The sequence below is a fragment of the Hippichthys cyanospilos genome, chromosome 17, assembly GCF_059441005.1.
Source record: "Hippichthys cyanospilos isolate Australia breed blue-spotted pipefish chromosome 17, RoL_Hcya_1.0, whole genome shotgun sequence".
Classification (NCBI taxonomy): domain Eukaryota; kingdom Metazoa; phylum Chordata; class Actinopteri; order Syngnathiformes; family Syngnathidae; genus Hippichthys; species Hippichthys cyanospilos.
Genome location: NC_142385.1, coordinates 2492501 through 2510000, shown reverse-complemented (window position 1 = coordinate 2510000; position 17500 = coordinate 2492501). Strand labels below are relative to the sequence as shown.

The following is a 17500-nucleotide window of genomic DNA, read 5'->3' as shown; positions in this document are numbered from 1 at the left end:
TGTCCCATCAAGCTAGATAAAGGCGTTCGGCCAATAGCATATCGGCATTTCTGTGATTGACGTGTGACGCCGGCCAATAGCATCTCCGTGAGTGAGACCGGGTGACCTTAATCGACCAATAGCATATTCGCATCTCCGTGACTGACTGATAATTATTCACACTTTTTTTTTAAACGGTTGGAATGTATTGACAATTAATTTAAAAAAAACACACATTTAAACCAATGACAATTCTTTGTCCTGCAATCGGCACATTTAATTTCATGTCAGCTGTTTTTCCCTTTAGCTGTACAAACACTACACTTAAATGGTAATATATTTAGACACCGTGAGTGAGACAGTCAGTGTGACGTTGTAAGACCAATAGCGTTCACGTTTCTGCCACAAGTATCTACTGATGAGTGATGATGTCGCTACTGTTGAGTTTATTGACGCAATTAAACGAGAACATTTCTACATACTCAATGGCCGGCATGTCGAATTGCTCGTATGGCGAGAGGTTTGTTCGTAAGCGGAGGACAAAAATCTCCCTGATCCACGCTCGTAAGGCGAATTGTTCGTAAATCAGGGTGCTCGTAAGCCGGGGGCCGACTGTATATATATATATATATATATATATATATATATATATATATACAGTCAGCCCCCGACTGTATATATATATATATATATATATATATATATACACAGTCGGCCCCCGGCTTACGAGCACCCTGATTTACGAACAATTCGCCTTACGAGCGTGGATCAGGGAGATTTTTGTCCTCCGCTTACGAACAAACCTCTCGCCTTACGAGCATTCCGATAATCCAGCAATTGAATATGTAGAAATATTCTCGCGTAACTGCGTCAACAAATTCAGCAGTTGCGTCGTCTGCGGTAACGTGAACGCTATTGGTCTTATACCGTCACACTGACTGTCTCCCTCACGGTGTCTAAATATATTACCATTTAAGTGTAGTGTTTGTACAGCTAAAGGGAAAAACAGCTGACATGAAATTAAATGTGCCGATTGCAGGACAAAGAATTGTCATTGGTTTAAATGTGTGTTTTTTTTTAAATTAATTGTCAATACATTCCAACCGTTTAAAAAAAAAGTGCGAATAATTATCAGTCAGTCAAGGAGACGCCAATATGCTATTGGTCGATTAAGGTCACCCGGTCTCAATCACGGAGATCCTATTGGCCGGCGTCACACGTCAATCACAGAAATGCCGATATGCTATTGGCCGAACGCCTTTATCTAGCTTGATGGGACAGGATGGAAGGAAATAGAGAAAATGAGTGAAAAACGGAATGTTTTGAAGACTTTGCAAACTTTATCTGTTAGACATAGCTTCTAAAATTACTAGCAGCGGTAAAGGAAGAAATAAGAGGATGATGTTTTAGTATCTCCGTGATTTGCACCCTGACTGAAAGAGTTACTGAAACACTGTCAAACCAATAGCCTATCTGCGTTGCCGTGTTATTTCTGGGCGTTAATCTCTGCACCCTGTTACGGGTGGTATTACAGTGCTATCTAATGGTTGTTCGACACAACTGAATGTCATGTTAGTTGGCAACCTCCCGACATGCTTTGGGACAGCGCCATTGTTGCAAATCTGTGAGTTGAAACCATCAGTGAATTGATGCTCGAACAAGCTATAAGTGTGGTGCCTAGTTAATACAACACTCACATACCCTCCCCTCCGCCTCCACCCAGCTCAATTCACGTCGGGAAAAACAGCTGACATGAAATTAAATGTGCCGATTGCAGGACAAAGAATCGTCACAGGTTTAAATGTGTTTTAATCAATAAGATGTCAATACATTCCAACCGTTTCAAAAAAACGTGCCAATAAGTATCAGTCAGTCAAGGAGACGCCAATATGCTATTGGTCGATTAAGGTCACCCGGTCTCACTCACGGAGATGCTATTGGCCGGCGTCACACGTCAATCACAGAAGTGCCGATATGCTATTGGCCGAACGCCTTTATCTAGCTTGATGGCACAGCTGGTTGGGATGGAAGGAAGTAGAGAAAACCCTGACTGAAAAAGTTACTGTGACACTGTAAGACCAATAGCCTATCTGCTCTACCGTATTGACTTTGAGCGTTCATCTCTGCTTATCTCAGCCCAAGTCACGTCTTTCCAAAGGTAAAAGTAATTCTTCCTTTGTATTTGTTATTTAATGCAACTGTACAGTAGATTATGTCACTCAATATTAATATATGTATACAGCGTGATGTTTTTACCTAAGGCTGCTGCGCGCGTTGCACGCATTCACGAATTAACATGGGTTTGGATTGCCCGCTATACGAGCAATTCGAGATACGAGCGTAGCCGCTGAACGGATTAAGTTCGTAACCCGGGGGCCCACTGTATATATATATATATATATATATATATATATGTATATGTATATGTGTATATGTATATGTATATATGTATGTGTATATATATATATATATATATATATATATGTATGTATGTGTGTGTATATATATGTATATGTATATATGTATGTGTATATATATATATATATATATATATATATATATATATGTATGTATGTATGTATGTATGTGTGTGTGTGTGTGTGTGTGTGTGTGTGTATATATATATATATATATATATATATATATATATATATATATATATATATGTATGTGTATATATATATGTATGTGTATATATATGTATGTGTATATATATATGTATGTGTATATATATGTGTGTATATATATGTATGTGTGTATATATATATATATATGTATGTATATATATGTATATATATGTATGTATATATATGTATGTATATATATGTATGTATATATATGTATGTATATATATATATATATATATATATATGTATATATATATGTATATGTATGTATATATGTATATATATATATATATATATATATATATATATATATATATATATATATATATATGTATATAACATATGTATATTAACAAATATCCAATAGCCAATCGACCCATAAAAACCTTCATTTCGCCTTCAAAAAACCTCACGTAGAACGTGACGTAACTGGACGCTCACTGCAGGAAGGCGGTACTATATTGATCGACCATGTTTATTGGTGTAAGTAGTTTAATAAAGTTGTTTAAAAAAAACATGTTGCTCAACCAGCTAACGTTAGCATTATCATACATGATTTAGCTGTTGTTTTTGGAATGTAATTCACAAAGCGAATGTGTTGCTTTTTAATGCTTCTCACTGCATATAATGCTCTGCATGACAGTAAAACACGGCGCCAAAACGTTTTTAAAAACGTCAACATTAACCTTACCAAACCATACTTCCCGAATCAATATATTTATACATTTTACAATATATTTTGCTGTCATGTTATCAGCCCAATGTGCATACATTTGCTCTACTGGAATTAATATTATACCCACTCTCTTGATTGTACAGTACTCAGATTTTTTTTTCTTTTCCTACAGCCACTTGTGAGATGTGTGGAATGATTGGAGTCCGAGATGCTTTTTATTCCAAAACAAAGCGTTTCTGCAGTGTTTCCTGTTCGAGGAGCTATTCTTCTAATTCAAAAAAAGCAAGCATATTGGCCAGACTCCAGGTTGGTGTTTAAAATTGTTCTATTGTCTAAAAGTATATCCATGTACAACAGTAAACCAAACAGAATCTCCTGTGTCTGGATTTTTTTTTTAGGGCAAGCCTCCAACTAAAAAGGCTAAAGTCTTACAGAAACAACCTCTTGTGGCGAAGTTGGCAGCTTATGCACAGTATCAAGCAAGTCAACAGAACCAGGTCAAATCAAAAGCTGGTATGTATGATTGGTAGTGACACGTAGGGCTGCCAAGAATAGTTTACTAGTCACGACGACGACAACAACAACTAAATGAAATGTTGTCGTTTACTTGGCTGACTCAGTGCAAATTTGCTCCTCCTCATCTTCTGAACCAAAAAGAAACTAAAACACATTAATAAGATTGGCGTGTATTTACTCTTGCACAGTTGGCACAAGGGCTTATTGTCGTCAACAGGCCTTTTTTATCTGCTCAGGCGGGACCGTTGCTGAGAGTGCAGCATAAGCAAGGGATGTCAAGAAATGCATCAATGAAGGGAAATAACAATTTGGGTGTTTTAAGGGTGCAAAATCAACATTGTAACATGGTTAAAATTTCCCAAAAGTTGGAACTTCCTTCATACGGGTCCTTTAATAACTAAGCTGCACAATGCAAGGAATATAGGGATTTTGTCATCAACAGTCCAAAATATCATCAAAAAGATCAGAGAATCTTGAGAAATCACTGCATTTAAGTGGCAAGGCCGAAAACCAACAATATCCGTGACCTTCAAGTCCTCAGGTGGCGCTACATAAAAAAACTGACCAATGTGTTAAGGACATCACCACATGCACACAAACAACTAAGATGCACTGATGCAAAGTGGAAAAGTTTATATGATCTGACAAGTCAACATTTTAAATAGGTTTTGCAAATTATGGTCAGCATCTCATTGCTTAAATGACTAATGATGAGCAATAATATTTCATCTGTCTTTCTTTTTATTTGTGAAATCAGACGACACATCATATTGCTAGACAGAGAGTGCTTCCAATTTCAAATCATTTGTCTTGGAGGCCTACTGATCATCGGCGCTTGTGCGCAAACATAAGACACACATCAATACACGTTTTATTATTAAATAAAAATAGGAATTCTTTGCTCTTACCTCTTTTGTTGCCCTGTTGTAGCTTTGCTTTATCTTTTTATGTCGTAGGCCACAATAGGAATAAGCCCTTGGACTTGTATTTTTATCTTTGCTTGATGCTTGACTGTGATGGGAGTTTAATTATGCTCTCTTCTGGGCTGTCAGTCAATGAATCAATCAAACAGCTTTCAATTTTCATACTATTTGCACATTGGTAACATATCAACTGATGTTATTTATACCCTATAATGGACCTGATTACCTGCAATAAGCAATCAAGTGCTAATGATATCTTCTTATTTTCCATAATGTTCAAGGCTGTCTAGTGTTATGATCGTATATGGTGGATGGAAGCAATATTAAAATTAAGCCACACACGTACTGTAGCAAGTGTTTCAAAATAATTACATTTTGCTTGGGGCACTAATATCGTCAATGGGAAGCGTTGCCCTTCCTTCCTGCCCATTTTTTGCATTTTTCCTGCCCGTTATTGCTCAATGAAGCTCATTCAACAATGATGTAATGTATATTAATATTGTGACAGAGCTCATTCTTTTTTTTTTTTTTTTTTTTTAATAATTTGGACATACTATTAAGAATTAAAACTGTTAACCAATATTGCTCATATAAAAATGTTACAGTGCTATATGCTGTGGTTTATGTAGGATTTGATTGGTAAACACTAGTTACAAGGATCGCATTTTTGTTGTTTTGAGTCTTTCACACGCACATACTTGTTTCTGCCAGTGGTTCCTGCTGAAAGCTTTGACTGGGGACAGTATATCTGTGTCAATAACACATCTGGAGCTCCAGTCAGTTGTTTCAAGCATGTAAGTATAAACAACTCGTTGAAGAGCATAAACCAGTATTAATCTTTCTTAAACACGGTTGCAGGCCCCTATGGGGACATGCTGGGGAGGTATTGAAGAAGGGGTGAGAATTGAAGTGCTCAATTCTGACACCAATCACTCCACTAAGGTGTACTGGATAGCAGAAATTGTTAAGCTAGCAGGTAAGACAACAGGCAACTTCAATGTATTTATGTTGTATTGTGTGCTTTTTTGTTAAGAAATATGTTCCGAATAAGTGCGGTGATACCAGCCAGAAACATTTTTTTTAATTGTTTTTCCCAAAATGTTAATAATTCACTTATAAAGTTTGCATAGTGTTCCTATGTTTCCACAACCACATCTTTATCACTTGTTTGAGAAAGACACTCCCCTCAGCTGTGTCAGTGCAAGAGCTGTTTGTGTATCATATGTGTAATAGGGATGGGTCTTTGTGCGACGAGATCTCGTGAGATTAGGATGCTACGGAATTTCCCGTCCCTGCACAGCACGAGGTCATTTTTATGTTTTGCTTTTTTTGGCAATGGCGTACACAGGAGAATGCACTGCTTGTTATTGCTATGAAGGAAAACACTGTCAAATCTGGTGAAATTTAAAAAAACATTACCATAATGAATGTTAAATGATATGAATGCTTGATTTTTTTTTTTTTGACACAAATGATTTTTTTAAAAGTTTTTACTGCAAAATATGTTGCGACGACTATGTCAAAAAGACATGGGTGATTAAAAATGCGTTTACATAATTCGAGTTTGTGAGTGAGTAAATTGTGTAGGTATAACATTTTTCTGTATGGTTATGACTTTTTTTCTTTTGAGTATCAATCGCAGTTGTCTGGTTTTAAACACTTGTTACTAAGAACCAACATTTTGGCCATTTTGGGGGTTTGAATCTTTTTCCTTTGACTACGAATCTAAAACGTGTGTGCAAAGTCTTTTCCATACAAATCACTTCTCACCTCTCGTTTGAATTTCCGCCTGTGGGTACGAATATCTTCTGTGGATTGCCTTTTTGAGTGTGAGGCACAATATGCAAATTGGGATGACATCACCAGCAAGTCATAGGGAGAGCACTCGAACTGCCAGTTCTCCATCTGCGCATGCATCAAAAGAGAACGAAGACGGCTTACGCTAATGACAAAATACGAGGTTTACAAGGATAATGTATGCTCATTTTTAGTGATGGTCAAATTTAGCTTTTGTGGCCCATTAGTGGCCATTTGGCCCAAATACTTAAAGAATGAGTTCAGTTTCTGAAGCTTCAAAAAGAGGTAGAAATCTATTCTGTGAGTAACAAATACTACAATTGATTTTAAACGTGTTCTTGAAACACCTTTGATGCACATTCCAAAGCTGAATTAGAATCCTATTAATAGATCATGATTTATGAGTTAAACATAAAGATTTTTTTTTTTTTTTATGTTCTTATGAGGATAAACATTACGTTATGTCATGTTATTGTTGTGGTTATACTGCTATTACTCTCGTTAACGTGAATGTTCCATTTATACTTTTCTCATCAATGATTTTCAAATAATGTATGGATTTGGAGTAAATCTTATCTTGCAAGCTATGGCCATAAGTTTGTACAATTTAATGAAATGATTTATGAATAACAGACATCCACATTACTATCTGCTGTGATGATGCTTCACCTATTAATCCAAAAATATTCCAAAATCTTGTCACTGACCTGTGACTCCAAATTCATATATTATTTAAAAAACGTCAATATAAAATACCGTAAATTATAAATAAGACATTTATGTTTTTGATGAGAAAGCAATAGCCACACAAGCACAACAATGAATAAAATAAACACATAAAATCAGCAAAAACGACAAAAGTAAATATGTAATTAAATACAATATTGATACATTCAATTTCACAGGGAGGAGTTCCTGCTGGATGTTGTATTTTTTAATTTTTGTTTAATATTTACTTATTTTTTAAATTACATATTCACAATGAATGAGCATGTATTATTATGAATGGAAGCGTCATGAGTTGTTGAAAGCTTTGTATTCCACGCCATTGGTGTCCACCATCTTCTTTCTCTTCTCTTAGCTCAACTAATCACCCTAGAATCTTAACATAATGTCATCCTCATTTGCACCTTATGCCTTGTACTCTCAGGAGGAAATCCACGGTAGAGATTTGCATCCAAAGGCAGGAATCCACACAAGAAAATTGTGCACATTTGTGTATTCATGTTTAGTGAATTTTTGTAGTCGTAGTGAGTGTTTTATTGAAAAGACAAACAAATCAAAAATATCTAATATCAAATTCCAAGCAAGGAAAGCTACAACCCCTCACACCCTGGCGAGGTCACTAAGCAAATAAATGTGCTTTTGTAATGTAATGTAAAAAATAATTATTCAGCATTACATTTTGTTGTTCACTTAACATACATGAGAACGCTGTGTCGCTAGAATGTGAGGACCTTGACTGATAGGCGAGTTCAACAACAGAGATGTATACTGTATCATTGTGTTGTCATTGAGTTCCCTCTTTTAGTTGCTGCCTCCATAGCCTTAAGAATCTTGTCTTTGACTTGTTTCGTTTGTGTCTCTTTTACGGAGACTTACAACAGAGTACTCTGTTAAGACTTGTGTTTTTGAAGCTTCTAGTATGAAGAAACCCCTAAAAACTGTTTTCCAGACTCTTTTATTGATTGCCTTCTATTGATTGATCACCTAAATCCTAAAACAAAAATCCACAATAGTACATACTCATTGACACAATTTTTATGTGAATGCTTGATTTTTTTATTTATTTTTTTTATTTCTTGCTGTTACCTCATTTGTTACATTGTTGTAGCATTGTAATTTTATGTTGAGGACCAAAATAGAAAAAATCCCTTGGACTTGTATTTTGTCTATTTTTGTATTTTTGTTTGATGCTAGACTGCGATGGGAGTTATATTGTGCTCTATTTTATGATGTCAATCAACCAATCACTCAGTCAATTTGATTATTTATACTCAATAGAGATTAGGGTTAGGATGGGCCAGATTACCTTCAATAAATAATCAAACTCTAATAGATATCTGCTTTTTTCCATAGGGTTCAAGGCTCTCCTGCGCTATGAAGGTTTTGACATTGACAGCAGTAAAGACTTTTGGTGCAATCTCTGTATTCCTGAGGTTCACCCTGTGGGCTGGTGTGCTTCTAGTGGAAAACCTCTTGTTCCACCAAAAAGTGAGACCTTTCCCATGAAGCTATATTCTACTTTGATTTTTTTTTTCAAGCCTCTAGTTGTTGTATGAAGGTTCATGTATTATTATTATTAGTGCCCAAGCAGCTAGCGCTGTGAGAGCCCTCTTATTATTATTGTTGTTTCTTTTTACAGGCATACAGCATAAGCATTCTAACTGGAAAGCATTTCTTGTGAAACGTCTCACTGGGGCTAAAACACTGCCACCTGACTTTGATGTCAAGGTGAGATGGTAACTGTAATTAACAAGCAACTAGTGTCTGAATATATGTACTGTGTGTGAATATTACACTTAGGGTTGGGTAACAGGAAATGGAAATTGAGTTGAACCAAGATTTATAATTTGGGTTATCCAAGAATGCTTCCGATTTTGAGTGTTGGTGCAGCAATTTTAGGACCGTCATGGTTTTTATCAATAATCAATCAAAGATCATTTTTTTCAATTAGTTAAGCGCTTGAAATTAGCTAAAACTCTGACGCAGGTTCCATAAACCTCATGAGCCATTTACTTCACCTAAAAGACAATACAGCATATTTAAATATACACATATCTTATGATTTTATGCAGTTTTAAAGAAATTATGTAGTTTTATTCAGTACATAGAAAGGAAATAATAAAGTTGCGTACATTAAAATTAATAAAAGTAAAAATAGAAGTACAATATATTGTGCAAATGCTACTTATTAGCTTGCTACATTACTTAAAATAACCATGAATAGTAATTTTTTACTATAGAACAGGGGTGTTGAAACTTTTTGCAAAGTGGGCCAGATTTGGTGTGTTAAAAATGTCGGGGAGCCTACCTTGGTAGGCGTTCTTTACATATAACAGCAAATAATTTAAATACATTTCAGCAACCCATTCTGTGTTTAACATTTGCTTTTTTATTTTCATTTCAGCTATCTTAAGCATGTGTTTTGGTTAATTTGAAACATGCATATCAAAATTGAATTGACATTAAATATTGAAATTGAATATTCACTTCACTTTTTTTAACACTAACTTTTTTGTAACAATTGAACAGAAGTAATTGTACGCTTAGGTGCAAATTACATTTGAATCAAAAAATATCTCACCATGGCACTTTACTATTTATCGAATTTTTAAACACAATAACAGAGAAATGAACAAGTAATCATCATATCAACAAGTGCAGGGCTTATTTAAAATATGAAATTAGTAACTATAAATGTTGATTGGATTTTTAAATGGTTATTATTCTGGAGTGAAGACTTATCGTAAATGAAAAATGACTTGTCTGCATGAGTGTGATGGGTGAAACTGAGAAACTGGCTCTATGGCAGTAGGATGGATGCGCAAGATGTCTTGTAAGTGAGCGTCCGATAGCCTTGTCCTCACACGGCTCTTATTTAAGTTCATAACCGAGAATGTCTTCTCACACAAGTATGTCGAACCGAACAAGCTTAGCATTTTCTTACCAAATGCTCGAATCTCTCGGAAACTTGTCCTTATCCAGCTGTCAGTAAAAGTTGGCGATATAAACCTGCTGGTGCTGACCGCAGCTCACTCTGTCACACTGCAGCACAACTTTCCTCCTTTTGTTGATTGTCGCCATTTTAGAAAAGTAGGGGCTCATACAGTCAATTACTCATACTAATTTGCTGTTCCTAATTGATCCTATAGCTAGCAGCATTTAGCACACGCAGGTAACAGTGCTGCTGCCCAATGTATTAATTCTCCATGTGGGTCAGACGTTATTGATTTTATGACAGAGGCTGTGGGCCAGATGGAAATTGACCACAAGCCGCATTTGGCCCCCGGGCCAGACTTTGGACATGCCTGCTATTTGTGACAACCCTACAAAATTTTGATTCCTTGTTAGCTGTGAGGGAGAAGTACAAATAAAGAAGGAACAACAGAAAAAGCGTGCCCTCGGCACCAAGCCCCTCCTACCCACTAAAGCTGCAGCAGGCAATCATGGCACCCTGTCTCTTCTGGCTGGATATATGCAGGGTCCTTTTAGTAGATCTTCACAGCTACAATGCTTGTCCCCGCTGTAGGGTTTGTCACCCTATGTGGGGTAGGTGACCTAGCTCAAGCCCAGACTTCCCTCTCCCCAGCCACTTTGTAAAGCTCCTCCGGTTGAATCACCAGGCGCTCTCAGGCCAGCCGAGAAACAATCTCTCCAGCTTTTTGGGTTGTAATTGGGGCCTCCTCCCTGTGGGACATGCCCAGAACCCCTCCCCAGGGAGTCGTCTGGGAGGCATCCTAACCTGATACCCGAGCCACCTCAGCTGCTTCTCTCAATGCGGAGGAGCAGCAGCTGAGTCCAATTTGGATAACAGAGCTTCTCACCCTATCTCTAAAGGGAGATCCCCGACACACTACAGAGAAAACTCATTTTGACAGCTTATATGTGCCTGCAGTACATATGTTTAATGCCAGCATTGAGCCAACACGTAGTAGTAACTCAACTAAAAGGGTGAATTAACATATAAATGCATATACCCAGCTAATCTTTAATAATGATAATAATTAGTAGTAATATCGATATATTGATATACCGCAATATGAAGCGATGTAATACGCATACTGCAATGCGACATTCATTTTCCAATATATCGCTTATCGAGCTTGAAATGTCTAATTGTCGTAATATTCAATCTTTTATATCAATCCACTCCGGAGTGGCTTTTGTAACTTGACTTTTGTCATATAATGAATCGTGTTTTACATATACTGTAAAACTCCTCAACAAGGAAACCTGCATGTGCAAAAAAATCCCCCATTGTGGAAAAAAAAATTGCATTGAAACGTTTCCCTCATACAAGGAAAAATCCCCGTTGCATAATACGAAATGTTTTTTTGTTTTTGTTTTTTTTTTGGCATTTGCGTTGGGCTGAAATTCTCTACAGCGAAAATCAGCCTGCGGGAAAAATGTAGCTTGGTTTATACTTGATGCACCAGCAGGCGTTTTGCAGCACTGTATACTCGTGGCTTTCCCCCCACAGTCAAACGATATTCTCCCATGCTAAAGGTGGCAATAAATTTATGGCGTTATGTTTGTGCCACAATTGCGAGCGCACAAAAAAAAATGAGCGCTGAAAATAAAACTGAGCGAGCGAAAACAAGTATTGAGCGCAGAACTGAGTGCACGCAGAGGACGACTCGAGCGAGTGAGAGCTCGATGTTGAGGGAGGGAGGAGTATCGCGAGCAAAATGTTGAGCGAGAGAGGGCTATTGCGAGCGAGCAAAAAGAAATTTTGATCGAGCAACTTCTTTTCAATAGTTTTTTCCTGCGCTCAAAACCTGTTTTCGCTCCCTCAGTTTTATTTTCTGCGCTCAATTTTTTTTTTTGCGCGTGCTCACAATTGTGGCAGAAATATAACTCTATATAAGTTCAGCTATACAACATTCAAACAGCGCTACTCTATAACAGAGGTAGAGCGTCCTAGTTGACTCAAATAATCTAAACAGACATCTTTCCCCAACGCGGTGATCGCCAGGAGTGTTTACAGTATTTATATCACAGTATTCCTTTTCAGATGAATGATAAAGGTGTTTTTAACGGCAAACGTCTATAGTTAGTCTGCCATGTAGCCCATTCGTAAAATATTTTGGGGAGATATACGCGTTGCGCGAAATCTGTTAGGCGTGAATTCCACGCGGAGATGCATGGTTGCTGAAATAATGTCATTTTGATGCGTACAGCCACGTGGAGGTTAAATCAAGCCAACACTTGAAGACAGGATAAAAGTAATAAAGATGAAAGATGGATGAAGCAAAGTGAAAGACGTTATGCAAGAAATTGATAAATGAAAATGAATTCTTGTTGTAGATTTGGCAATTTCTTTCTTTCTTTCTTTATTTTTTTTAAGCTGTTGGATGGTTTTGTTTTTTACTTCAGTCAGATTGTAGAGTGCACAACACCTTTTTTATGTTTGTGTCCGAGACAAAGATTTGCTATCGTGTCCCCTGTTGTCAAAAAATTCTGCCTGGAAATATGATTTCATTGAAGAGGAGTTCTACTGTAAATAATTTCAAGCGCTTCATAAACACCACATTCAATGTTACAATAATGTGGCGTGTACACTTTGACTGAAGAGATAGAGAGAGAGAAATTGGTCGAGGGAGTGAGTGAAAGACAGAGCAGCAGGAGAGGAAGATGTTGAGGTGGACAAACAGAAAAGAAAACTCTCATGTTCAAGTTGTCCGCATTAAGCTCTTGCATCTGTTCCCGAGAAGTACAATAATATCCGAGCATGTTAACAAGCAGTAAAATCCCCTGCTGTGTAAAACCTGGGACCTGCGGATGAAAGCAGAAGACTATGAGGTGGTTAAAGTCTTATATCAATTTTGAGATTTCAAATTTTGTTTACCGTATTTTCCGCACAATAAGGCGCACCCAAAAGCCTGATTTCTTTTAAAAAGCTGACGTGCGCCCTATAATCCCGTGCGCCTTATACAGTATATGGATCAAATCATGTGCTGACTGCATAAACTCTAGTTTATGCCTAAAAAATCTAGTTCAAACCGACCTGGCCTGAAGGTATTAAAGCCGACACATCCCCGCGCGATTAATTAACTTGATTTGCAGGCCTAACACAATTTTTTTTTTTTTTTTTGAGGATTTAAGAGTGTGTGGGCCCCACACTCAGGTTTGTCGTTTAAATTTCCCTAACTTTTGTTTATTCCTAACTTCTTTCTGCTCCTTATCATAATAGTGGGTCAAAAATATATAATGCACGACAAGGAAAAAAATAAAAAAGACAGCCGCACCGGCCTTCATCCGCGCTTGGGTCCAAACTCATCCCATTGAGTTTGCGGCGCAGCGTTCACAAGTGCATCGCTTGATCTGGATCTATTTTGCCTCTGCGGCTCCTGTTTAGTAGTTAAATAGCAATTACCAATAACACATTCTGTTTAATCTGATTTTTTTAATTACAAATATTTCTTAGTACAATATCCATATGCTTATATTGTATGAATAAAGTTTATATTCTATTAATAAAGTTTGATGACTTTGCTGCTTGCTTTTAATACATTCCCTTCAGTAAAGCACCATCTAGTGGCTGCATAACGCAACTCTATCTAGTGCAGGGGTGTCAAACTCATTCTTATCGAGGGCCACATTGCAGTTACAGTTTCTGTCGGAGGGCCGGGATGACTGTGATAAAATATATTTTGGGTGTATTTGTCACACTTCCAACTACCAAATGTTTTGAAATCAGAGAGAGGGTGAGAAAAGAAAGTGCTTGCTTTTTCCCCGAAAACAATTTCAAAGTGACTTACAAATGCGATATTTTGACCGGAAACTTGAATTGGAATGGGCGTTTTGCGGGCTGGGTGAAATGATGTGGCGGGCCGGATCTGGCCCCCGGGCCTTGAGTTTGACACCTGTGATCTAGTGGATGCATAATGCAACCCCAGCCAGTACTATGGTCTCAACTCTATGTGTGCCTTATAATCCGGTGCGCCTTATATATGGCGTTTTTTTTTTTTTTTTTTTTTTTCCAGAAACTCAGCCATTCATTGATGGTGCGCCTTATAGTGCGGAAAAACGGTAATTTTATTTTGTCGTATTCTTTTATATGCGAAGTAATTTTCGTGATATGAAGAGGAAAACAAAGTACAGAAGCGACCATGTCTCAAGGTTTCACTGCATATTTGATAAATGACCATCGATTTCTCCGTGGTTTTTGCCGTATTTTTTTCACCAACACGAGTGACGTCACAGATTTTTTTGTTTACGGTTGAAGAGCTCTGTCACCTGTCACCTTCATTTCCTTGTTTTTTTTTTCTCAGTCGTTTTAATATATATGCCATAGATTTTTTTTTTTTTTTTTTTTTTTTACCAAACTTTGCCCAATACAGTATATTGCAACACGTATTGCAATGCCCCTTTGCTGTATAAACACAAGCACAATATATATTGCAATACACTTTTAAAACCCAAATAATTAGGGATGGGATTAGACACAGATCCCACTTATAAGAGATGTCTTTGATTTCTTTGAGCCTATGATATAAGACACAATTCATCCAATAACTAAAGGGTCAGCTGTTCCATTTCAGCTGTTATGCCTTTGAGACACATTTCTCCCAGTGTCACTCACACTGGTGGATGGATGGTACGAATGTTGAAAGGTGGTCGGAGGAGAATGTGAATTTGTGAGTGACCCCACTGTACAGTGTTTTTTGTCGTTTTTCGCAGTCAATTCCCACTTTTCAGTGGACTTCAGTTCTTGTACATTGGAACTCTGAACTCAGAACATATGAAGAAACTGTTTCATGTGTGCCTCATTTGTAAACTTTCTCATTTTTATCTTAGGTTCATGAAAACACACAGTTCCCCTTTAAGAAGCTGATGCGAGTAGAGGTGGTGGATAAAAACTATCTGTGCCGGACGCGCGTGGCTTTGGTTGAACAAGTTATTGGAGGTCGGCTCAGGCTGGTCTATGAAGAGAGCCAGGATGGATCTGATGACTTCTGGTGTCACATGTACAGCCCTCTAATTCATAATATTGGATGGTCACGCAGCATTGGACATCGCTTCAAAAGATCTGGTGGGTTTATGAAAGCACAATCATGAATATTTTCAAACGATTGAAATCAAAACAAATGCATGCAATGCCTTGTTGATGGCAGTCAAGAGGAAAGACAAGTGATAACACTAAAATATACTGGTGAAGATGTGGTGTGTGTGAATGTATGTGTGTATATATATGTATATGTATATATATATATATATATATATATATATATATATATAAAATATAAATCCCTATATACATACATACACACATGCAGGGTGTTCCAAAATGTTTGACCCCATTTCGTAGGCCAATAATTTTGACAATTTTCGTTGGACTGACCTCAAATTTTCTAAGCTTGTGTCGAAACGTTTCATATTTTGTGTGTAACGTTTGGCAGTTCTATCTTTTCAGGTTAAAAAATGCTGTTCACTTCAAAAGAAAAGGCATTTTGCGTGTTAGAGTATTCTCGGATCAGTCACCAAAGACACAAATTAGGACTTGGCACCATAAACTTCAAGAAGAGGGCTCATTATACATACCTAAATCGCTAGGACGGCAATCAACGTGTGCAGAGTCACAGGCGGCGTCTTATGAAAATCTGTCATAGAACTAAAAAATTTTTGGGACTTTTCTTTGTAAATTTAACCTATAAAACTTATGACCTTCAACATAAAGTGTATTTAGTGTCATTAAGATCCATCAAGTAGTTTCCGAGATATGTGCATTTAGAATGGGGTCTATATATATACAGGGTGACCCAAAAAGATGCGTACCCATGAAAATTTCAATTGTGACTTTGATTAAAAAGCTATTTATTTCAAATTACAACCACACATCATTCAGTTTATGGAAGACCATTCACCAGAGTTTCAGCTATTTCTGTCAATTTTTAGTCAATTCATGGCTTTCCCAAGATGTGTTCCAAATGTCCACCATTCCGTTGCAAGCAAACCTGTACTCGTCTGACAAAGTTGTCAATCACTTTTACACACTCCTCTTTCGGGATTGCTCTTTTTTGCTGTGATGGCAGTTTTCAGTTCCTCAATTGTTTGTGGATTTCCCTGGTGTACATTGTCTTTGAGGGAACCCCACAGATAAAAATCTGGGGGGTTAAGATCTGGTGAGTGCGGGGCCCATTCCACATCGCATCTTCTGCTTATGAGTCTCTCTTCGAACCTCTGCCTCAACCAAGCAATGGTTTCTTTGGCTGTATGAGGTGTGGCCTCGTCTTGCTGAAACCATTGGGAAGCTCTCACAACCCTTCTCCGGCGTCCCAGCGACGCCCAGTACTTGTTCAGAACAGCCATGTAGCACTCCTTGTTGACTTTCTGAGATCGGCCGTCATCATCTTCGAACCAAAAAGGCCCGATGATCCCGTGCTTGCTCATGGCCACCCAGGCAGTACATTTAACAGAATGAAGCGGCCTCTGAAGCACTTTGTCTGGAACCTCCGAACCCCAAAAAACATTGTTTTTGCTATTGACGTGCCCGGAAAGCAAAAAAATGGGCTTCATCTGAGAACCAGACGTTCTCAAGAAAGTTTTTGTCATTTTCAAGCACATTACAGAACCATTCACACATTGTTACTCGCTTTTCCTTGTCAGCATCAGTTAGTTTTTGCTTTATTTGGATCTTGTATGGGTATAGGTGCAGATAAGATGTAAGAACACGCCACAGTGACTCCCTTGTCATTTCGAGTTCTTGGCTGCGTCTACGCACTGATTTCCTAGGGCTGCGTCCTAATGAGTCCCTCACTGCAGCAATGTTTTCTTCTGTCCTTGCACTCTTTATCCTGCCTGAATAAGTTCCCCCTGTGGCTTTAGAACATAAGTTCACTACAGTCCCATGCTCTCTGAACTTCGTAACCCAATTAACAATCGTTGATTTTGGTGGAAAGTTGCGACAATGGAAACGTTTGCGAAACTGAATCTGTACACTCTGGTATGATTTTGTCGCAAAATAGATCTCCAGGGAGAATATCTTCTGCTGATTTGTCCAAGACATTTTTGGGGCAACTATAGCTGAAAACGATCATACATAGGTTCACCTTTCACGTCCTGCAACATAAAAGACATTTGTTAAAAAATGGATTTTTTATCGAATAAAATATGGGTACGCATCTTTTTGGGTCACCCTGTATATACAGTGCGCCCCCATGTTACGAACGTAATCCGTTCAGCGGATACGCTCGTAACTTGATCTGCTCGTATGACGGACAATCCAAACCTATGTTAATTAGTGAATGCGTGCAACG

General features: G+C 37.6%; 1 protein-coding gene across 2 annotated transcripts in view; it reads left to right on the top strand.

The window, feature by feature from the left end:
- mbtd1 (mbt domain containing 1) overlaps nucleotides 1-17500 on the top strand; it is a 67727-nt gene that overhangs the window by 13408 nt on the left and 36819 nt on the right. For both annotated transcript variants that reach the window (XM_088438869.1, XM_088438868.1), the window contains exons 3-9: nucleotides 3455-3588; nucleotides 3681-3795; nucleotides 5433-5515; nucleotides 5580-5697; nucleotides 8598-8732; nucleotides 8884-8972; nucleotides 15042-15276. In XM_088438869.1, coding sequence (XP_088294995.1) covers nucleotides 3455-3588; nucleotides 3681-3795; nucleotides 5433-5515; nucleotides 5580-5697; nucleotides 8598-8732; nucleotides 8884-8972; nucleotides 15042-15276 — 909 coding nt within the window. The remainder of the gene's footprint in view (nucleotides 1-3454; nucleotides 3589-3680; nucleotides 3796-5432; nucleotides 5516-5579; nucleotides 5698-8597; nucleotides 8733-8883; nucleotides 8973-15041; nucleotides 15277-17500) is intronic.